This window comes from Giraffa tippelskirchi, chromosome 7 (assembly GCF_054371585.1).
Source record: "Giraffa tippelskirchi isolate mGirTip1 chromosome 7, T2T-mGirTip1v1.2.pri, whole genome shotgun sequence".
Taxonomy (NCBI): Eukaryota; Metazoa; Chordata; class Mammalia; order Artiodactyla; family Giraffidae; genus Giraffa; species Giraffa tippelskirchi.
In genome coordinates, this window is record NC_137281.1 from 15,686,144 (window position 1) to 15,709,370 (window position 23,227).

The 23,227-nt window shown below is 38.1% G+C and overlaps 1 protein-coding gene, 1 long non-coding RNA gene and 2 other non-coding genes across 4 annotated transcripts in view; 3 read left to right on the top strand and 1 right to left on the bottom strand.

Annotated features, from left to right (window-relative positions):
* Positions 1-16,586, top strand: LOC145515789 (uncharacterized). The gene is made up of 3 exons (XR_014061012.1): positions 1-2,048; positions 3,166-6,188; positions 6,477-16,586. It is a non-coding gene; the product is annotated as an uncharacterized LOC145515789 (long non-coding RNA).
* LOC145515888 (U6 spliceosomal RNA) lies at positions 7,783-7,889 on the top strand. The gene has a single exon (XR_014061098.1). It is a non-coding gene; the product is annotated as a U6 spliceosomal RNA (small nuclear RNA).
* The window catches only part of ZNF146 (zinc finger protein 146), a 20,142-nt gene continuing 8,510 nt past the window's right edge, over positions 11,596-23,227 (bottom strand). The window contains exon 3 of the mRNA XM_081517076.1: positions 11,596-14,646. Within this exon, the coding sequence (XP_081373202.1) occupies positions 12,988-13,866 (879 nt within the window). The 5' untranslated portion in view covers positions 13,867-14,646 and the 3' untranslated portion in view covers positions 11,596-12,987. The remainder of the gene's footprint in view (positions 14,647-23,227) is intronic.
* LOC145516042 (U6 spliceosomal RNA) lies at positions 19,487-19,593 on the top strand. The gene has a single exon (XR_014061216.1). It is a non-coding gene; the product is annotated as a U6 spliceosomal RNA (small nuclear RNA).

Consider the following 23,227-nt stretch of genomic DNA (forward strand, 5'->3'; position numbering starts at 1 on the left):
AGTCAGAAATGCCCCAGACTCCAGGGCGGTTCAGCCTGCAGAAGTGCGCATGCACAGCCAGGTGTAGCCTGTTGAGCAATGATGCCGTAGCTGGAGAGAGGCCTGCAAAAGCCAAGGAGGAAACTAGGAATGTCAAGCCTGTGTGTGCTGAGGACCCGACTTTCGACTTTCGTTCCAGGTAGGAATGCTGATGTCGACCCTGGATGTGACCTAGATGAGGTATGTGGTCCAGGGTCGGGAGTAGGAGGGGTTTTTATCCCTGGGGAAACCCTAGGGCCTGAAACTGGACCTAGCACACAGCTGGTGGTGTAGTGTGTTTGTGTTTAAGTGTGTAGGGGTGGCTCCCTGTGCCTGACCTGATGTGTCTGACCTCGAGCTACTTCTATGCAACGATTGTGGCGGTGGATGGAGTCATGTTGCCCTGTAGTGTTTACTCTGGTGTCTATTTTTTTTGGATTAGGTGTGAGTTGTGTTTGCACTTGTATGTGACTGGAGGAGAAGTAACAGGAAGTGGTTTGTGGGTATTTTCTGACTATGGAATTACTTATAATGGGTAGAGAATGATGTGGTGCCTTAGGCTTGTGGTTTTGTTGGCTGAATGAGCTAGTAGGTAACTGTGAATATGTCTGACGTATTGGTATTTATATGATGGTTATGGAAGGCTTGTGGTTCTCTTGTATATCTGTTGCATGGTAGCAGACTATTGAGCAGCTCATAAACTGTACCTGGCTGAATATCTGATTTGTTGTTGTTTAGTTGCTAAGTCTTGTCTGACTAGGGTTTGAACCCATGTCTCCTGCTTGGAAGGCAGATTCTTTACCACTGAGCCACCTGGGAAGCCTGGGAATCTGATATTGGCTTTTATTTGAGCCTACAGAATTTTGATTGGCAATTAGGTAAGTAAAATAATTACAGATGTAAGAATTGAAAAGGAGATGGTAAGACTATTGTAATTTCCAAATAATAGCATTGTATACCCAGAAACTCCATATCAACTAATAACAAATACAGTAAATTGAATAAGATGCCACACATTGCTTGCAAACAAAAGATTTTATTAACTACCATTGTGAATACGTCTGTGTGTTTTCTGATCCTGGATGAAATCTTGGGGTTTCCTAGGTGGCACTAGTGGTAAAGAATCTGCCTGCCAATGCAGGAGACTCAGGAGACACTGGTTCGATCCCTGGGTCGGGGAAGATCCCCTCGAGTAGGAAATGACAACCCACTCCACTATTCTTGCCTGGAAATTTCCATGGACAGAGGAGCCTGGAGGGCTACAGTCCATGGGGTCACAAAGAGTTGGACACAACTGAGTACGGATGAAATCTTGAATAACTTCTTCAGTCACTGTAAAATAATAAATCTGAGATCACTTTCAGTAAGTATAATCATTTTTGCTAATTAAAATATTCCCTGGAAGAAGTCACTACTTCATAATTCTTCTAAATCAAAAACTTTCCACCTTCTGCAACTTGGAAAGAATAAAAAATTAGTTTCTTCTCTGATATACCAGTCTGTTATTTGACTCCTTTACTTTATCCCTCTCTGTAGGTGGTCTCTGGCTCATCTGTAATTGAACCAGGGGAAGAGAAAAATAAGGAACAAGAAAAATCTCACTTGATTGGTATTGCAGTAATCTAACTAAAGTTATAGGGACTTCCCTGGTAGTACAGACGGTAAAGCGTCTGCCTACAATGTGGAAGACCTGGGTTCAATCCCTGGGTTGGGAAGATCCTCTGGAGAAGGAAATGGCAACCCACTCCAGTACTCTTGCCTGGAAAATCCCATGGACGGAGGAGCCTGGTAGGCTACAGTCCAGGGGGGTCACAAAGAGTCGGACACGACTGAGCAACATCACTTTGTAACTAAAGTTATATCTTGCCTGGTGGCATTCAAAGATAACTTTTAAAAATCTCTTTGTTTTCCAATAGTTTAATGAGAAATTTCAAACATACAGCTAACTTGAGGGAGTTTTACAGTGAACATATGCTCACTACCTATATCCTATCCTTCACGTTTTATTACACTAGCTTTGTTATATATCTGTCCATGTCTCTATGCACCCATTAATCCATCTAATTATTATATGCACTTCACAGTGAGCTGTAGACATCAGTACAGTATCTCCTAAATACTTTAGCAAGCATATTAATGAGTTCAATCTTTGTTTGCCTGTTTCAATGTACATACAGGAAAAAAGAAGAAATTTTTGAGTGTACTTTCTTGGTTTTGACCAATGTGTATATGTAATCCAAACCCTCGTCAAGATATAGAAGTTTACTATCTCTTGAAGGTTCATGTCTCTGCTGCTGCTGCTGCTAAGTCGCTTCAGTCATGTCCGACTCTGTGCGACCCCATAGACGGCAGCCCACCAGGCTCCACCGTCCCTGGGATTCTCCAGGCAAGAACACTGGAGTGGGTTGCCATTTCCTTCTCCAATGCATGAAAGTGAGAAGTGAAAGTGAAGTTGCTCAGTCCTGTCTGACTCCGTGCAACCCCATGGAGTGCAGCCTATTCATGTCTCAGATGTCATCAAAACTCACACCCACCCATGCAGAGGCAAATATCGTTCTTTTTCGGAGGGGGATGCCTGGTTAATTTTGCCTCTTTAGAGTTTCATATAAATGAAATCACACAAAATATACTTGTGTAAGTGTTCTTTCAATGAGCATGTTTTTGAGATTTTATATAATATATAAAATATTGTTGGATCTATCAGAAATTCATCCCTTTTTATCACTGAGTAGTGTTTTATTGTATGACTAACCTATGGGCTTCCCTGGTGGCTCAGACGGTAAAGAATCCACCTGCAATGCAGGAGACTTGAGTTCAATCCCTGGGTTGGGAAGATCTCCCAGAGGAGGGCATGGCAACCGATTCCAGTATTCTTGCCTGGAGAATCCCATGGACAGAGGAGCCTGGAGAGCTATAGTCCATGGGGTCACAAAGAGTCGGACATGACTGAGCAACTAAGCACAGCACACAACCTATGTTTTATCAGTTCTCATAAAGATGTATACTTGGGTTGTTTTGGCTAAAAGCTTCAGTAGCATTCTTTTACAAATCTTTCTGTGATTATGGTTTTCATGCATGTGTGCTAAGTTGCTTCAGTCATGTCCAACTCTTTTGCAACCTCATGGACCCCTGGCTACAGCCCACCAGGCTCCTCTGTCCATGAGACTCTCCAGGCAAGAATACTGGAGTGAGTTGCCATGCTCTCCTCCAGGGGATCTTCCAGACCCAGGGATCGAACCCACATCTCTTACATCTTCTGCATTGACAGGCAGATTCTTTAGCACTTAGAGACACCTGGGAAGCCCCTGGTTTTCAACCTCTTGGGTAAAGAGCCAGGAATGGCATTGTTGAGTTATAAAATAATGAATATTTAGTTTTATAAGAAACTTTCCAGATCTTTCTCCATTTTACAGCCCCACCAACAATATCTGAGAGTACCAGTTCTACAAAAATCCAACTTTAGGAGTTATTAGCCTTTTTAATTTTAACCATTCTGGTGAGTGTGCAGTGGTATTTTAGTGGTTTCAATTTGCATCTCCCTGCTAATTAATGATGTTGCATTCTTTTTCATAAGATTTTTGGCTGTTTGCATATTTTTATCAAATATACAAATCTTTTGACCATTTTTAGTTGGATTTTTAAAAATTATTGAGTTGTTGAGTTCTTTATGTATCCTCTTTACCAGTCCTTTGTCATGTATCAATATATGTTTTGTGAATATTTTCTCCTAGTCTGTTCCTTGCCTGTTTTCCTACAGATGTCTTTTGGTGACAAGTTTTTAATTTTGATGAACTCTTTTGTCAGTTTTAACCTTTAATGGTTTTTGTCTTCTGTAATCTAAGAAACATTTGCCTGTCCCTAAATCACAAAACTATCTTTTCTAATAATCACTCTTTGGTTTTGGCATTTATATTTAAATGTATGACCAAACTTGTTTTTGGTATTTTTTGGGGGGGTTGATAGATAAGGTAAATCATCAAATATCTCTGCAAAAAGATACTTTTCCTTCTTTCTAATCTATATGCCTTTTATTTCTGTTTTTGTTTTATTACAATGACTAAGATCTCTAATATAATTGCTGAAATGTAAGTGATGACAGTGGGCATTGTTACCTTGCTCCCAATCGTAAGAGGAAATTATTCAATATTTTACTGTTAAGCATGATGTCAACAGTGTATTTGTTTTGGTGGGGGTAGTCTGATGAAACAGTTTGAAGAAGCTGTCTTCTATTCCTAGATTCCTAGTTTGGTGAAAAAAAAAAAAAGTACTAATACAAGTGGATATTAAACCTTGTCGGATGCTTTTTTAAAAAATATATTTATTTGGCTGCTCTAGCTGTTAGTGGGTGCACTCGAGATCTTTGATCTTCATTGCACCATGTGGGATCTTTAGCTTCAGCACGTGAACTCTTAGTTGCAGCATGTGGGATCTAGTTCCCTGACCACAGATTGAACCCGGGCCCCCTGCATTGGGATGTGGAATCTTAGCCACTGGACCACCAGGGAAGTCCCTCTTTCATAATTTCAATGTCATTTTTTTGCAAACCTTATCAAGCTGCTAAGATTAACTGATTTGGTACTCTGCCAGATCCATCCTGCTAATTATAGTTGCTGAGTCCAATTGCTTCGTTTTATTGGCCTCTGTTCACTTAGAAAAGGATTGGAATAAATAGCCTTTAGCTTCCCAATTTATCTCTAAAGATGCACTATTACAATAAGGGTTTGAAAACTAACAGTTAATTCCTAACTATGTAAATTTCTGTTTTCCATCTGTAAAAAAGATTAATAAATAAAAATGATTAACTACTAGCTATGTAAATTCTGTTTCCTCAACTATAAAATGGAAATAAGTGACTACACTTCATAAGCTTGATGTGAATTTTGACATATTATAGAAGACTCAATTACTAGTAACCTATGATTTCTGAGAGGAAAAAGGCAGAGAGGACTAGGAAAGGCTCAATGGAAGAGTGATAGCTGATCTCAACCTTTGATGAATACATTTTGATAGCTGGTAACTGAGAATTATAATGGGTGGACATTCCAAGCACAGAAAAAGGCATGAGAAACATTGCTAACGTGGAAAACAGCAAAGCAAGTCCTGGGAATATTAAGCAATCTATGTTCAGTTGACATATAAAGTATATGCTCTAAGTTAGTGATAGATTGAACTTGAAAAGTAGAAAGTGAACAAAATATGAAAGACCTTAAATAATACAGTAAGAAGTTCAGACTGTTCAAGAACTGAAGAATGATAGACATTTATTCTTCATGCAGCAATGAGATAACCAAAATTGTCATTCAGATTTTTCTGGGAGATATAAATAGGGATTGCATGTTTATCCAAAGACCACATTCTGCATTGCTCCATGATCTCAAAAAATTTTCTCTTTGGCAATCTCCTTACTGGATTATGTATCAGACTGGCATTTCCCAATTCACTCAGCAACCCAGGCAACCATTTAACTGTTTCCACTAAATGAAGTTAGGGAGAATAAAAACGGGTTCTTGTTGGGACTTCCCTGGTGGTCCACAGGTGAAGAATCTGCCTCACAATGCAGGGGACATAGGTTTGATCCCTGGTCAGGGAACTAAGATCCAACTGCAGGACATGGAGCAACCAAGGCCGCGTGCTATACAGTCTGTGTGCATGATGCAATAAAGATCTGATGTGCTGCAACTAAGACCTGATGCAGCCAGACACATTGTTTTTAGTGATTCTGGTTACATGTGAAACAGATGGATATCTACAAAGGGTAGATGACAGCCCTACTTTTCGGCTGTCAGTGCAACCACTGAAGTCAAACATCCTAACCTGCTCTCTGCTCTACTTCTGTCTGTGCTTACATTTCATTTTGCCCTTGGAAATGCCAGTTGTGTCACAAACACTGCAAATGTGTTAAACCTCAACTCTAAAGGTTCTGCCTCCATTTTTTGCCTTAATTTAGCCATGCTTTTTCTAAGGATTTCTCTTCCTCCCTAGGCCTATAGAGTTGATGTTGCTTATTTCCCATGCTTCACATCCATGGAGCCCAGAGAAAGGGTGGGTGCTATTTTTTATTACCTACCTACACATTTGTATCCCTCATTTTTTTTAAGTTATTTTAATTGTAGGCAAGTTACAATATTGTAGTGGTTTCTGCCATAGATTGACATGAATCAACCATGAGTGTACATGTGCTCTCCATTTTGAACCCCCCTCCCACCTCTCTCCCCATCTCATCCCTCTGGGTCATCCCAGTGCACCAGCCCTGAGCACCCTGTCTCGTGCATTGAACCTGGACTGGCGGTCTGTTTCACAAATGATAATACACGTTTCAATGCTATTCTCTCAGATCATCCCACCCTCCCCTTCTCCCACAGAGTCCACTAGACTGTTCTATACATCTGTGTCTCTTTTGCTGTCTCGCATATTGGGTTATCATTATTGTCTTTCTCAATTCCATATATATGTGTTAGTGTACTGTATTGGTGTTTTTCTTTCTGACTTACTTCACTCTGTATAATAGGCTCCAGTTTCACCCACCTCATTAGAACTGAATTCAAATGTATTCTTTTTAATGGCTGAGTAATTTTCATATATTAATAAAAGTCTTTCAGTGTGAGAGCTATGTCATATGTTTATATCCCTTCCTGAACTTCAAACTACTATAACCTGTTGAAAACTCATTCTGGGAATATAGTTTTGAGAAAATCTTATGGATCTAAGCTTTTAAAAACAAAAACAAAAAACTTGCATTTCAGCTAGACTTGCTCTAACTCATGCTGGTAGTTTTAAGGACATATGTATCTAAGCTCATTTTCATAGAAACTACTGTTTCAACCAGGTTTACTGATTTCCAGGTTGTGGGTTAGATTATGCCTCCCCAAAAGGTATGTTGTTTTTTTTTTTTAATTAAAAAAATATTTATTTTGGCTGCACTGGGTCATTGTTGATGCACACAGGCTTTTCTCTAGTTGCAGCAAGCAGGGGCTTCTCTTGTTGTGGTGCGTGGGGCATGTTTTGTTGAGCAGCATGGGCTCAGTAGTTGTGGCACATGGGCTTAGTTGCCCTAACTCCCTTTACCTCACATTTGCCTCACACTAACCAACCTCTGGGCTTCCAGTGAAACATTTAAAGGGTCTACACGTGCTGCCTCTCTTCCTATCTTTTCCTTCACCCTTTAACTCTAGGAATGACAAACATCTGTTAAGCACTTATGTGCTGAGTACTTAAAAATGTGAATTATTACTTACTCCTTACAACTTTATGAGATGATATACAGATAAGGCAGCTTAGGTACAAATGTTACAAAACTTGCAGAAAGCCTCAAAAATAGTGGCAGTAACAGTTTTCAGACCTGGTAACAGAGCCAAGTTCTTATCAGTCTGCTGCTGCTGCTGCTGCTAAGTCGCTTCAGTCGTGTCCGACTCTGTGCGACCCCATAGACGGCAGCCCATCAGGCTCCGCCGTCCCTGGGATTCTCCAGGCAAGAATACTGGAGTGGGTTGCCATTTCCTTCTCCAGTGCATGGAAAGGAAAAGTGAAAGTGAAGTCACTCAGTCGTGTCCGACTCTTAGCAACCCCATGGACTGTAGCCTACCAGGCTCCTCCGTCCATGGGATTTTCCAGGCAAGAGTACTGGAGTGGGGTGCCTCCAGTAGGAGGCACCAGCCTTCTCCGGTTAGTCTACTTTATGCTAAACCAATCTTGTTTATGACCCCCCACAATCCACTAAAAAGGCTTTTGAACAGGTTTACAGTGGCCTGTATAAAAGTGAAAGTGGTGCTCGCTTCGGCAGCACATATACTAAAATTGGAACGATACAGAGAAGATTAGCATGGCCCCTGCACAAGGATGTCATGCAAATTCGTGAAGCGTTCCATTATTTGAATCGGTTCTACTGACATGGATGAAACTGGAGCCCATTATACAGAGTGAAGTGAGCCAGAAAGAAAAACACCAATACAGTATACTAATACATATATATGGAATTTGAAAGATGGTAACGATAACCCTATATGCAAGACAGAATAAGAGACACAGATGCATAGAACAGTCTTATGGACTCTGAGGGAGAAGGTGAGGGTGGGACGTTCTGGGAGAATAGCATTGAAACATGTATATTATCATGTGAAACAGAACACCATTCCATGTTCGATGCATGAGACAAATGCTCAGGACTGGGGTAATGGGATGTCCCAGAGGGATGGGATGGGGAGGGAGGTGGGAGGGGGGTCCAGGAAGGGGAACACATGTAAACCCATGGCTGATTCATGTCAAGGTATGGCAAAAACTACTACAATATTGTAAAGTAATTAGCACCCAACTAAAATAAATAAATTTATTTTTTTTTTAAAAAGTGAAGGTGAAGTCGCTCAGTTGTGTCCAACTCTTTGCGACCCCATGGACTGCAGCCTACCAGGCTCCTCAGTCCATGGGATTTTCCAGGCAGGAGTACTGGAGTGGGGTGTTATTAAATTTAAAGGACACTGGCTTATTTAATTTTGTGGTAAAATCAACAGAATGATCATTTCTATCTACTTGGCTTCTAAGACACCACACTCTAGATAGGCTTGTAGTACCTCATTAGCAAAGGAGATCTGATTTTCTTTCCTGTGTGACTTAGAGAGTACCAAGGCTCAAATCTAGCTTTCTTGCTTCCTCTAAATACACATACTTTACCTCAAGGATCTTATCCTATCACTTGTCATTAATACTGTTTGAAGGCTTCTGGGGCCAAACTTAGTGAGTTGCTGATTCCCACTTATTGTCAAACAAACTTTACAGATCTAACACCTCAAATTCTTGACTCTGTTCCCTCCTAAACTGCTTCTCCATGGCCCCTAACATCTTAATCAGCTTGCCTTACACATTAAAAGTTGGCATAGTACTTGATCTCTTCCTGTTATCATGCACCTAATAAGTCTTGTCAGCTCACTTCCAAATAAAAACTAGAACTATCCATTTCCACCCATCTTGAATGTTAACATCTGTCTTAAACAAAAGCTATTACAATATTGTAAAGTAATTAGCCCCCAACTAAAATAAATAAATTTATTTAAAAAAAAACAAAAAACTTTTATCACCTTGCTTTAGTGATTCTTCAAGCCACTAAAATGGCCACTTTGCTCCTCTACTCTTGCTCCCATTTCAACCCACTCTTCACAAAGCATCAAATGGTCTTATCAAAATATCGATCACACTGCCATACTTAAAAGTCTTCTTTGGCAGATTCTCATGGCACTTAAGAACAAATCAAGTCTTTGACACAACGACTCTCACATCATATGCTCCATACCTGTATCTTCAACCACATCCTACACCACCTCCCCACGACCCCACCCAGCACACACAAAAGCACCAGTAAGACCTTAAAAGGACAGCAGTATGTTGCTTTGATATTCATTATATATCTAATGACCAGTGTGTAATAGGTAATAAGCAAATATTTGCCAAAGTCTGCAAACACCATCTCTCCCATCTATTACACTGAAATAATCAGAAGCCATAATATAGACATAACACACCAAGTTTGTCACTTGCCTCTCATTTTTTCTAGATATAAAACGGAGAAATAATATGCATACTCTCTACTACCCAGTGGAGCTGTTCTGAAGATAAAATGGTTTAGACTGTAAGCTGTCATAGTGTGGTCTGTGGCACAGCAGCAACAGCAGCAGCATCACCTGAGAACTGGTTGGAAATACAAATTCTAAGCCCCCATCAACCCCAATTTCCTGAGTCAGGAACTCTGGAAATGGGACCCAGCAATAAGCCCTCTAAGGGATCCTAGTGTACACTGAATGTTTCATGTGTACACTGATTCTAGTGTACACATGAAAACACCGTAAAAAATAGAGCTAAATAAATGCCAGGTTATGTTATTACTGCCTTGTATGACAAAATCATGTTTGCTTTCACCGATGGTACATAGTAACATTACAAAGTGGGGTTTTTCATAAAATAGCTTGTGTTGGCCCAGTATTTTAAAACAGAACACCTTAAACGTGAACTACATATGCAGTATCTAAGCAAGGAAAGCAGAGATAGTATTGCTTAAACAGATACAACTAAGGAATACCTGGAACGGTAGATGAAAGGAGGTAACTGAAAATTAGGATACTTTGTTGGGCTTTGGGAGATGTTTTATGGTGCCTCACATGGTTTGGGTATAAGGGAACTATTAATATGTGTGTGGGCAATGTGGGATTAACCATAATTTATCTTACACATCTTGAGTAACAATGATTCAGGTTCCCAACAAACTCCTTTATTAGGATGGAGTAAGACAGATGTTCAGGTCATCTGCCTCCTGACATGTTAAGTAAAATGACAATTGTGATTTTCAGATTCAACTTCCCTCTTTGGGTCAACACTGCCAAGCTGGGTGGGAGTGGGGGATATCCTAAGCCATAGTCAACAGATACGTTAATGTATTCTCTTGGTTTTGTCTTAGCGTTTCAGGCTTTACTGACTCTAAAGCTGCAAAAACAGAGCCGAGTTAAGACCTAAATGAAGTATGAGATTAAGAAAATGCCTTATGACTAAAATCTTTATGGGGGATATTCTTCCTACTGTGATTGATATGTGGAGACATTTTTTTGGGGGGTGCACCCAATCTCCAACCAGGGATTGAACCCACACCCTTGACAGTGCTAAGTGCTGAGTCCTAACCACTGGACCACTAGGGAATCCCCTGGAGGCAGTTTTTAAATGGTGTACAAACTGGTATAATTCCTTAGTAAATTTAGTACATAACACAGTAATGCTGTGGGTTTTTTTTTCTTTTTGGCCATGTAGCATGCAGGATCTTAGTTCCCCTGACCAGGGATTCAATCCCAGACCAGGGATAGAACCTGTGCCCCCTGCATTGGGAGCATGGAGTATTCCCTGCACTGCAAAGAAGTCCTTAAGAGCTTTTAAAAAAGCAGTTTTAAGTCAACCTCAAATGCTGTATTGCTGATGTTCACCATTTAAGAAAATCTTAAAACATTATTTATATCGTTACATTGTGATGAGGGAATAAAAAGTACCTTCAGGAAGGATTGGTTTACACAACAGAATCCTGCCCAGAGTGTGAACCACTTCTTTCATCCCCATCCCATCCTCTCCACCTTTGTAAAAGAAAACAGTAACTTGATGGGGAGAATCCCTTCACAATGTCTACCAAATCAGCATGTTGTATGCTTCAAATATCTTAAAATTTTGTCAGTTATACCTCAGAAGAGCTGGAAAAAACAAAAAAAGGTGTGTTTGTCAAAGTAGGGGAAGAATGAAATAATTTGCAGATTAAAACTGAGATCCAAGTTTTGACATTTAACTCAAATTGTGGATGTTCTGGGATGCTGAGTGGTTTTCTCTTTTTAAAAATGAAATAATAAACAACTTTACTGATAACGCATATGCTGTTCCCACAGAAATTTACAAGACAGTAAAATGGTCATTCCAAAGTCAGTTTATCTGAAAAAGACAAATTATATGAAGTCTGTGTTTATCTTTATTTAACTAAATGTTCTTAAAACTTCCTAAGCTCGAATGATATGTCACAAAATAGTGTCAGAAACATGAAGATATAAATAAATTAAAACATTTGGATTATATTGTCAGTTTTAATTTTAATAAAATAGATAATTTCCTACTACATAGAGAGCAAGTCCATCCACTCATTGATAAAATTTTAGAAATATTTCCTATAAAAAGTTTAGTAGTTGAGTGGGAATGAATCCATTAGAACATGATTTCTATAGGTACAGTGTTCCCATCCTCACCCCCATTCTTACTAATTTTGAGAAAATTTAAAAATACAGAAAAGTACAAAAAATAAGACAAGATATCCATATACCACAATCCAGAATTAACCAGTATTTCAATATATTTTCTGCAGTCTTTTTAAGAGAAATTGATGTTTATATAGAAAACTGAAGTCCCCCTCTAACAACCCCCCTCCCCCACACGCATTCCCTTCCCTTCTCCACTCTTCACAGGCAACCACTATTAAGAGTTTGGTCTGTATCCTTCCAACCCATTTCAAAAACACTTAAAAAACATACATACATATATGTATCCATTACCAATATATAGTACTGAAATTCTGTGAGGAAGTTTTAATTCAAATTTACAAAAATGTCATATTATATGTCATTCTGCAACTTTATTTTTCCCCCTCAACGTGACTTTTGAGATCTTTGTAATACATATAGATCTCATTTATTACACTTTACAGATATACAGTATTCCACCCTAAGTATTTTCCATTTTGTTCCTCATGGGCATTTGTTTCCAATTAATGAGTACTACAAATCATGCCACAGTAGAGTCTGATACATAATTTCCTGAGCATACAAACTCAGAGTAGAATTGCTAGATATTTTTCAATTTGCCATAAGGAATGTTTCCCATTCCCAAGGTTATAACCATTTTACTGTATAGCTTTCTCATACTTCTGCTTTTAACCTAATCCCCTTACCTTGTGTATAGTTCATGTTCTATTTCCGCGCCCCCCCCCTTGGAGAAATAATTAACTCCAAAGCACTTTTTAAAATAGTCTCATTAGCTTCTCAGCTCCTGATGCCTTTTCTATATTATAAATTCTAATAAATGCATAGGTTTTTCCAGAATCTCTTCTGTTCTACTAAATCAATACCATAGAAGTCTCTTTCTTTCTAATACTTATAGCTTTGTTTTTATTACACTGGTGAAGATCTCCAGATTCATGCAGATGGCAATCATAAAAATGTTCTCCACTTCCAATTTTAGTGGAAATGCATCTAAAGTTTTCAGCATTACCTTTGCAGTATGTTTTTTATTGGATACTGGATTTTAATCATACAAATAAATGTCTTTCTCTTCAAGATGAATTCTCTGGTGTCCTTTAAGTTTTTAGCTTTTGCTTCCCTCATTTGTGATGCCTTCCTTCAGAATGATTATTTCTGATGTGTTATAAGGTGTAAATTCCTGATGAACACCTTTCATGATATCCACAGGGTTTTAATGGGTATGAATTTTCTGGTGTCTAATGTGGTGTGACTTCTGGCTGAAAGCTTTCCCACATTCACTACACTGATAGGGCTTCTTACCTGTGTGTATTCTCAAATGTAGAGCAAGGGTTGAGAACTGAGAGAAAGCTTTCCCACACTCATTACAACCATAGGGTTTCTCACCTGTATGGCTTCTCACATGTACAGTAAGAGATGAACTTTGAGAGAAGGCTTTTCCACATACATTGCATTCATAAGGCTTATCACCTGAATGAATTCTCACATGTACAATAAGTGATGTTCGCTGAGAGAAGGCTTTTCCACATTCATTACATTCATAAGGTTTCTCTCCAGTGTGAATATTTTGATGTTTTATGAGGTACTTCTTCTGACCAAAAGCTGTTCCACATTCATTACACTTGAAGGGTTTCTCTCCAATATGAATTTTCTCATGCTCAGTAAGGTTTGATTTGCCACTGAAGGTTTTCCCACACTCCTTACATATAAAGGGCTTCTCTCCTGTGTGAGTTCTCTGGTGTCTGATAAGGTTTGACTTCTGGATGAAAGCTTTCCCACAGTCCTTACACTCAAAAGGTTTTTCTCCAGTGTGAATTTTCTGATGGGTAAGAAGATTTTCTTTCTGGCTGAAGGATTTTCCACATTCGTTACATTCAAAAAGCTTCTCTCCAGTATGGGTGTTCTGATGTTTAATGACATACTGCTTTTGGCTGAATGCTTTTCCACATTCATTACATTCAAAAGGTTTCTCTCTATTATGAAAATGCTCATGCTCAGTAAGAGTTGATTTGTGGCTGAAGATTTTCCCACATACCTTACAGGCAAAGGGGTTTTCCCCACTACAAATTCTCTGCTGACTGAGGTGTGACATCTGAATGGAAGCTTTCCCACATTCACAAGGTTTCTTTGCTGTATGAATTTTTTGATGAATGAAAATTTACTTTTAGCTGAAGGTATTTCCACATTTCTTACATGTGCTGGGCTTCTCTGTGTATGAGCTTTCAAATGTAGAGTTAGAGATAAGGTTCAAGAGAAAACTTTATCATAATCAGTATATTCAGAGCTTTCTCTCCAACTCTAAATTTTCTAAAATATTCAGTGAAGTTTTATAACCTTCACTGACTTCTCTCCGGTATGAATTTTCTTCTGCTCAATGAGATGTTATCTAGCTAAAGGCTTTTCAATATTCTTTAGAAGCACAGGATTTCTCTCCAGCCTGACTTCAACATTGAATGAGGTGCAATATACGAATGAAAGTTTTCCCACATTCAGTAAATTCATAGGTTTTCTCTCCAGTATGAATGCTCTGATATCATGTGGTGTTCAAATTTTTAATGAAGGCATTGCCACACTGATTTTACACCCTTTTACAAAAAGGGTTATTACTACAAGGAGTAAGCTGTGGCAGGATTTCCACACTATTTAAATTGATGATTCTTTCCTACACAACTAAGTCTAAATTGTGTTTCAAACTCTAGGTTAAGTAGAAAAAGTTGTTGCCTTAAAAGATAGTCTGAAGTCAGAGGCAGTACTTTTCCAATTTTCTTAGTCACTGCTTTTTTTCTCAGTCTCTACTTTATTGGAGCGGGATGCAACTTGTCTCCCAAATCTTGTTGCCAATCTATCTGTGCATCATCTTCTCAGGCTTCTTCTAAATAAAATGGAGTACAAAGAATCATCATTTAAAGGAGTCAACGTATAAAGTGCTTAGAACTGTGGCTGGCACAAGTTAAGCACCCATAAATGTTAGCTTTATGGTATCATTATTTATGAATTTTCCCATTAATAGTAATGAAATTTCAGACTGTTCTTTGGTGGATGAACTAGCTCAAAGTATGAAAGAATCCTCATGACCAATGTCTTCAACTAAATTCTGAGATGGAAACCCTTGAATAGGACTCCTAGTTGAAAATTAAACATTCACATATGTATAAACAGCTCAGAAAACTCTTGACAAATAACCTAATTTCATAATCCAGCAAATTGAATATAACAAAAAATGAGGGATTAACAAATAGGATAAAAAGATAACCACATAAAATTGAGAAAGTCTACCAGGAATTCTGAAAAAGGGAAAGGAAAAGCCAACTGCTTCCTTCTAAAATTCCATTCAAAGGACAAGAAAAGGGAAAATGGCACAAACTCACAAGGAACAAAAATGACAGGTGACATCAATACACACAGGTATTAACAATTTTTTCTTTTAATAACATAAAGTACATGGAAGATTTTCAACAGATAGAAGAGCTGAGGAAGTTCAAATAACATAAATGCACTGCAGAAGACACTGATGTCAAGCAAGCAAACCTGTACTACAAAATATCATAAAGACGCTGGAAATGAAGGGAAATTTTAAGTGCCTCAAAAGAAGGAATGATATTTGCTAAAAAAATAAAAATTGTTTAAGTTGCAGCTGTCAGTCATGAGGACAAAGGACCACTCCGCTCACAAAATCAAAGTTATTCTTTGCAGGAATTTAATCACAGAAGCCCCAGTCTCAGGGACACTCAACAAATGAGATGACAGGTGCTATACTGAAAGCAATGGGATGTATGTATATGTAATATGGTGAGACCCCAGCTCCATTCTGTAGTCAATGCTAAAAGTGTTGGAAACTCAGCAGAATATGAAAGGACCCTTTTCTGGACAAATTAAAAGGCCAGTGAAAAACTTAAAACAGGATGCCTCCCATCTAAGATGATCCTTATTTGTGGTCATTTTTCTCTGGTGAAACAAAGGACCTGGCCACATCTCATGCGAGTAAGACAGTATAACTCAGAAGGAGACCCCAAGTCCATGAGACATTCTACGCTCTACTCTTTATCCACTGAAGCCTACCAGCTGACTAGAAGCACCCAGGCACGAAAGAGCTTACCTTTTAGTGAATCACTCTTAAATATGACTATGTAGCCAAAACTCCACACACAGTAGAGGAACTCCACTAACATGAAAGATCAACATCTAAAGACAGTAAGAAACTCTAAGGAAATAAACGTAAGACACAGCAAACAACAAAACCCTAAAACCAATCGCAGACAATTATGAGAAGATATTTTATCAGTGAAACAGTAACAGGATTCTGGAAGCAGAAAAGGTCCCTTAGAAAGTAAGATTGGGGACAATGGGGTGGGGTGAGAGGTAAGGTAAGGGAAATTGTATTACCATTCACCAATAACAGGGTCTCCACAGTGCAGAAGGATTGCAATGCTTCACTCTAGCAAACTCAGGCGTGGCCAGGTGCCTTGTTTGGTCAATGACATATAAGCACAGGTGACAACTGTCATTTCCTGATAGAAGTTATAAGAAGACACACTGGAGGATAAACCAAAGTAATAAAGTAGCTGAGTAAAAGAAGGTCCAGAAAATCAAAGGGGGAAACTGGTTTAGAGGACATATTCAAAGAACAAAAAAAGGTCCTCTCCTCTAAGTCATGACTCTCCAGACGTCTTACACGGTGCACTTGGTACCCTGCACAATGAATGTCAAAAGATTAAAAACTAGATACATTACTGGGACATTTCAAAACAGCAAGGAGGCGAAAAATGCTTTCAAAAGAAAGAACATACATCATTCAAAGAAAAGAGAATAAAATTTCCCAACAGAAAGACAGCAAGCTAGAAGACAGAATTCTGAGAGAAAAAAATTTAAGCTCAGACTATCAATCTAATGAGACAGTCAAATACAGGCATTTTTCAGATATGCAAATGCCCAAAATGCACCTTTTCTCCCAGGATGCTACTAGAAGATGTATTCCACCAAAATTAGTAGACAGAGATGGTAACAGATATAAGAGTCCAAACATAGGGGATTGGGGGGGGGGGCAGTGGGAGGAATGAAGTAATTTCTATGTTAATGGTGATGAAAAGCTACAAGGTAAGAGATGACTATCAGGTCAGAGTACAACCTGGTCTACACTGAAGAAGGACAAGAATTCTAGACTTATTGTCTCCAAGGGGAAAAATGGCGATTTCCCAATGCATGTGACAATGTGGAAACTAGTATTGAGAGGGCTTTGAACTATTCTGAAGAAATTCCAAGGAAATCTGTTCTTAAGTATAGGAAAATCAAGCAAACAAAAAGTGTAGTGTATTAAATCCATGAAAAGCAAAAACTATACATATAAAGAAATATTAATTTTATACATATACACATATACTTCTGTTGTACACGAGAGGATGACAGTTGTCTCAAGGGAAAGCACTTGGGCAAACTAAGTTGTGAGCTAAACCTAGCCACTTTACTCATGAAGCACCATTTTTTACTTTATTTCATGCTGCACCATTAATTTGCTTTAAACAAATTAATAAATGCCTTACAAACTATGGTTATTAAGACTTGGGCATTGTTTGGCAGGAACTTTCTTCAGACAAAAAAGTAAAAGAATCATCTCAAGGAAAATAATTGACAGTATATGCTGCCAATGATAGAATTCAAGTTTTTGAACAAAAGTAAAAATTAGGATTTTGGAAAACCTGTTTCCTCCACCATGTGATTGAAACTTCCAAAGACTTTTCTAATGAAACTGGTAATGTTAACAAAATATGACATTTTGATATTGTATGAGTTATGTCAACATTTGTGCATTCAGTCGTGTCTGACTCTTTGCAACCCCATGGACTGTAGCCCACCAGACTCTGTCCATGGCATTTTCCAGGCAAGCAAACGGGAGCAAGTTGCCATTTCCTTCTCCAGGTGATCTTCCCGACCCAGGGATTGAACTGGTGGTCTCCTGTGTCTCCTGCATTGGCAAGCAGGTTCTTTACCAGCTGAGCCACCCAGGAAGGCCCCCATGTCAACATTTGAAAGAGCTGCAGTTCAACTGGCCAGTGCATAATGGGTTTCCCTGGTGGCTCAGAGGGTGAAGAATCTGCCTGCAATGTGGGAGACCTGAGTTCGATCCCTGGGTTGGGATGATCCCCTGGAGGAGGGCATGGCAGCCCACTCCAGTATTCTTGCCTGGAGAATCCCCATGGACAGAGGAGCCTGGAGGGCTACAGTCCATGGGATCACAAAGAGTCAGACACAACTGAGCAACTAAGCACACAATGCATGATGTTACAAAATCGTGCATGGGTTAAGAAATCCATTCAAAGTTTAAGATAAATGGATATTGTGTAAGAGAACAGAAAAATCTGATATACTTTTAAATTTCACATTGTGGCTTATCTTGAAAAAATTACCACTTGTAAAGTGTTAGTATAGTACCAAAGAATATCCACAATTATCTGAAAAAGCTATTAAAACACTGCTCCACAAACATGCAAAGCAGTGCCACTCTTCTCACTAAACTTTTTTATTTGGCAAACTGTTACTTAAGAATTGTAATTTTGTAATGAGATTATTATTTGAGTTTTTTTTAATTAATAAATGTTTTCAAAAGTTTCTCAATTTTACATTAAATAAACATCATAAAAGTCCACATAATAAACCAAAGCCCTTTGGAGGCCTCAAGTTTTAGGACTGACTATAAATGCTACTGCTCAGGGGTAATGGGTTACATCCTGTGATGAGGAAAATGTGATAATGGTGATGATTACACAACTTTGTGAATATACTATAAAACACTGAACTGTATATCCCCAAAAGGGTAGATTTTATGTTATCTGAATTATATCTCAATAAAGCTGTTTTTTTAATTAAAAAAAGAAAAGAATGTGAAGAGTTCCTAAGACCAAAAAATTTGATAATTGATGCTCAAAACATTTCTCATTATTAATTCAACAAATACCTTCTTCTACCTTCTTCTTATTGTGAGTCTGGCACAGTTCTAAGCTCCAAGGATAAAAAGCATTGAACAAAACTGACAAAACTTTCTACACCCGTCATGTTTATTCTAGTGGACAGAAAAAAATAAAACAGAAGGTTTGTTAACAAGTTTTAACTGCTATGGGAAAAAATTAGGGAATGGATAAAGAGTTTCAGTTTCAGACAGAACAGCTTCTGAGAAGTTAAGATTCAAGACGTTAAGGAAGAAAGAGAGTGATCCTTACAGATACACGGAGGAAGAGCATTCTAAGCAATGGTAAGTTCAGAGGCCCTGAGGAAAAGCCTACCAAACATGTTAGGTATGCAGTCAATGAGTCATAATTAGGCATATTATGTTCCTTATTTCCCTTAGTTTAACCCAACCCCATCCTATACGTTAGGCTTCTTACAATCTATAGGACCTCCTGGAAGCAGCTCCAGTAACAGGCTCCGAAACACTTCTCCAATCTTGTCTTGTACTTCTAAACATCTTTCCCTTAACTTCTATTCACAATCACACTTCACTTTTCCTAAAGTAAGTGTTTCATATGAAGTATTTTTAAACCCAAATTTCTACATAGCTAACTCAATATATTAACTATAATCTGAGATGCTGGATTGCAGTAATGGCTGTACTCTTTTTTTCTTTAGATGGCTGACAATTAAGTATTTTTTTAAATACAGGGGGCAATATCAAGGGGGAAATAAAGGAGAAGACAGTTTACCATTTAAAGATTAAAAAGACAGTGCTCGCTTCGGCAGCACATATACTAAAATTGGAACGATACAGAGAAGATTAGCATGGCCCCTGCGCAAGGATGACATGCAAATTCGTGAAGCGTTCCATATTTTTGTATGGCAAAAACTACAACAATATTGTAAAGTAATTAGCCCCCAACTAAAATAAATAAATTTATTTAAAAAATAAATAAATAAAAAAATAAAATCCTGATCAAAATGAAAATAAAAAAATAAAAATAAATAAATAAATAAAATAAAGATTAAAAAGACAATAACTGGATCCAACATTTTAACCTTGACTGGATTCTGGCATTAAAGACAAAAAAGCTATACAAGGTATTTTGGAGGCAACTGGGGAAATCTAAATACTATTACATAATATTAACCATCTAAGGTATGATAATAGTATTTTTGTTATGTGGGCCCCCCGACATAACATTATTTTTAGAAAATGCATACTTCATTATTTAGGAGTTAAGTGTCATGCCGTTTCAATGCACACAATACACATGCACTAGGAAACAGATGTGTCAAACATGGCAAAATGCAAATTACTGAATCTATGTGGTGGGTATACAATAGAGCAATGTATTCTTCTTTGAATGTTTTTACTGCTTGAAGACGTTAAGAACAGATTTTAAAAAATCCTTCTACAACAATAATTCAGATTATTTAAGAAGTTACTGCATGTGTAATCAAAATTTCAGACAGAAAAAATAAAACATCGGCCTTCCTTTCAACAGGTCCATATGATAGATTCCACACATAAAAGTAAAAAACATGTAAGATGTTTACTGAGGACTTTTGAATTTCTGTGCAAAATGTGAAGTAGGATGGACAATCAGTTGGGAATCAATAAAAGAGAAATTAAGTAACAGGTTTAAATAAGCAGGAACCGAAAAGGTAGGGAATTTCATAATCAAAGGCCAAGATTCAAATAATTTTATAGAAAGAAGGAAATATGTTCACATTATATTCACATGGTTAATATGTCCTCTCCTGATTAAACTATCTTTTAAAAGGTTTGACTGACCATGTCACAAGGACCATGAGAAAGGAAATGATCCAGACCTAATTTGATGTGACATCTGGACCTGAAATAATGTGCTGAAATCTCTTTCTAACACAATGAAAATGAAGTCAATTGGATAGCTGTTTATCCCATAAACAGGTAAAATTATGGTGGGCAAGACAGAAAGACTGGAGGTGCAAAAATACAGATTGATATTTATAGAAAGCTACTTCTAACTTCAGAATGAATGAGTCATTTCTGAGAATTAATTTATAAACGGCAAGAGGAAAAGCAGAATGTAGAGTTACAGAAGACATGGCCAATAAGAGGATAGAGAGAAGGGGGAGAAAAAAGCAAAAGATGGGGAAATACTTCAGACAGATAAACCAACATCTCGGGCCATCAAAGCACACCGATCAAGCTGAAACTGGAAAGAACTCCTAGAAGGGTGACTCACACATAACGTAAGTAGATCCTTTCCTCTAAAATGGTAAAATAAAGACATGTTGGGATTTCCCTGATGGTCCAGTGGTTAGGACTCCGCCCTCTCACTGCCAAGGGCCCAGGTTCAATCCCTGGCTGGGGAACTAAGGTCCCACAAGCCTCACGGTGCAGCCAAAAAACCCAAAAAGACATCTCTGCTCACTTTATGTCTGAGAAAGAGGAAGATAAAGAGAAAAAAAAATGAGGGAAAACTGCATTGTTGGTAAAAGTAGGAAATAGCTATAATTCTAATGTCCTACTAGGAAGAATATGAGGAGGCAGCTGTCACTGCTGTTTTTAGGAAGAGCTCTCATGCACAACGCTCTCCAAAAACAAAAGGCACAGTCTTGGGGGTTACATCACCACCTCCTAGTTTTTAACAATAGAATCTAGGAATGCAGGCTGGATGCAGGCTTGGACACAATGGCATCTCTGAGTGGTAAGAAAAGTAGGACTGAGCAAGGAACTGCAGAGACACCACCACTGATTAAAGCAGCTTGTCAGTATAGTAAAATAGAAGTTTTCACAACTTCCTAGGTTCCCTAAATTCCTGACTTTCTAGCTCCCTAGATTCCTGACTGCCTACCTGAATATGCGCTTAGATGATGGATCAGCAGACAGGACACAATTAACAAGTCCACAAAAAAATCTTTGATCAGTCTCCCAAAATTCCTGAAGTCTTCTTGTCTCAGTAAATGGTAACTCATCCTTGTCTAGGTAAGAGTCATCAGTGACTTCTCTTTCTCTCATATCCAACATAAAATCAGTCAATCCTTCAACTATTCCTTTAAAGTATCTTAAAAATCTGACCACTTGTCACTAAGTACAACTATTACCTAGATCACTGCAGTAGCCTCCCACTAATCTCCTAGCCTTGGCCCCCTACACTGTATTTTCTTTATAGCAGCTCAAATGTGTAATTCTGATTTTTTCACTCCTCACCTCAAAGGCCTTTGATGGCCTCTCAAATCACTCAGAATAAAGGCCAAAGTCTATGATTTGACCTGTTACCTAACCAAACCCTTTGTCACTTTGCTCAAGCCCCCTGCCCTCATCACTATTTCTTTAAGAGGAAGCTCCAGCCTCAGGGTTTTTAAGACTTTTTGTTCGTTTTGGCTGAATGCTCTTCCACCAAATATTGCATACTGCACTCTCATACCCTTAAATGTCACGCTCTTAATGAGACCTTTCCCTAACCAACTTATTTAAAATTATAACCCCCAACTGGCCCTCGCTATGCCAGTTTTCCTTGCTTTATTTTTCTTCATCATTCATTCTTCTTCATCTACCACCATCTGATAGCATATATTTTTTACCTATTTACTCATAGTCTGTCTTCCCCAATTAGAATGTAGGCCTCAAGAGGGAGGAATTTTTGACTGCGTGGATCACTAACATTTCCCTAGTACCTGAAATGGTGCTAAATACAAATCATGCAGGAAATATTTATTGAATATATCAATTTACAAGTTGGTAGACATGTAAATTGGTTTACTTCTTTTGAGAACAATGTGCCTATTTCTATCAAATCTATAAATAAATGTAACTTTGACCCAGCATTTTAACTTAGAGCAAATTAGGATGAAACTGTATCTGCACACCTCTGCAAAGCAATATAAACAAGTATATTCACCTGCATCTTCAATCACACAAATCTGGAAAACAACCTAAATGTCCATTAGAGACAGGTTGATGGAGAAAATTAAGTGTTGATGAAGAAAAGAAGAAAACTATGTACACAATAGAATACATACCACAATTTAAATTAAAAGACTGAGTGCTCATATATATTTGTATTTGCACCACAGATACATTAATATATGCTGACTTTTTCACAGACTACCTCAAGAAGGATCCATGTGAAACTCTTAAGTGATTGCAGCTTTGAAAAAGAACTACAGGACTGAGTGTGAGAAGAGATGTTTTCACTGATGTTCAAAATTTTTTTATAAATTCATGTATTATATTAAAAAATAAATACAGACTCATCCATCCATCCATCTATACACACACACATAGCAAAAAAGCAGAACTGATTTCTACAGCAAAAACTTCTGAAAAGAGGTACATGGGGACAGAAGGGAAGGAGGCAGGATGCATAATGGGGGAACTGGAAAAGAATACAATAGGAAGTGTGATTACAGATGTAAAATATAATGCTGAAGCATTTAACCACTGAAAGAATAAGAGAAACTGGTACATAATAAAAAGGAACCTAAATATCAGACAATATGTAAACCTAAGACATTAA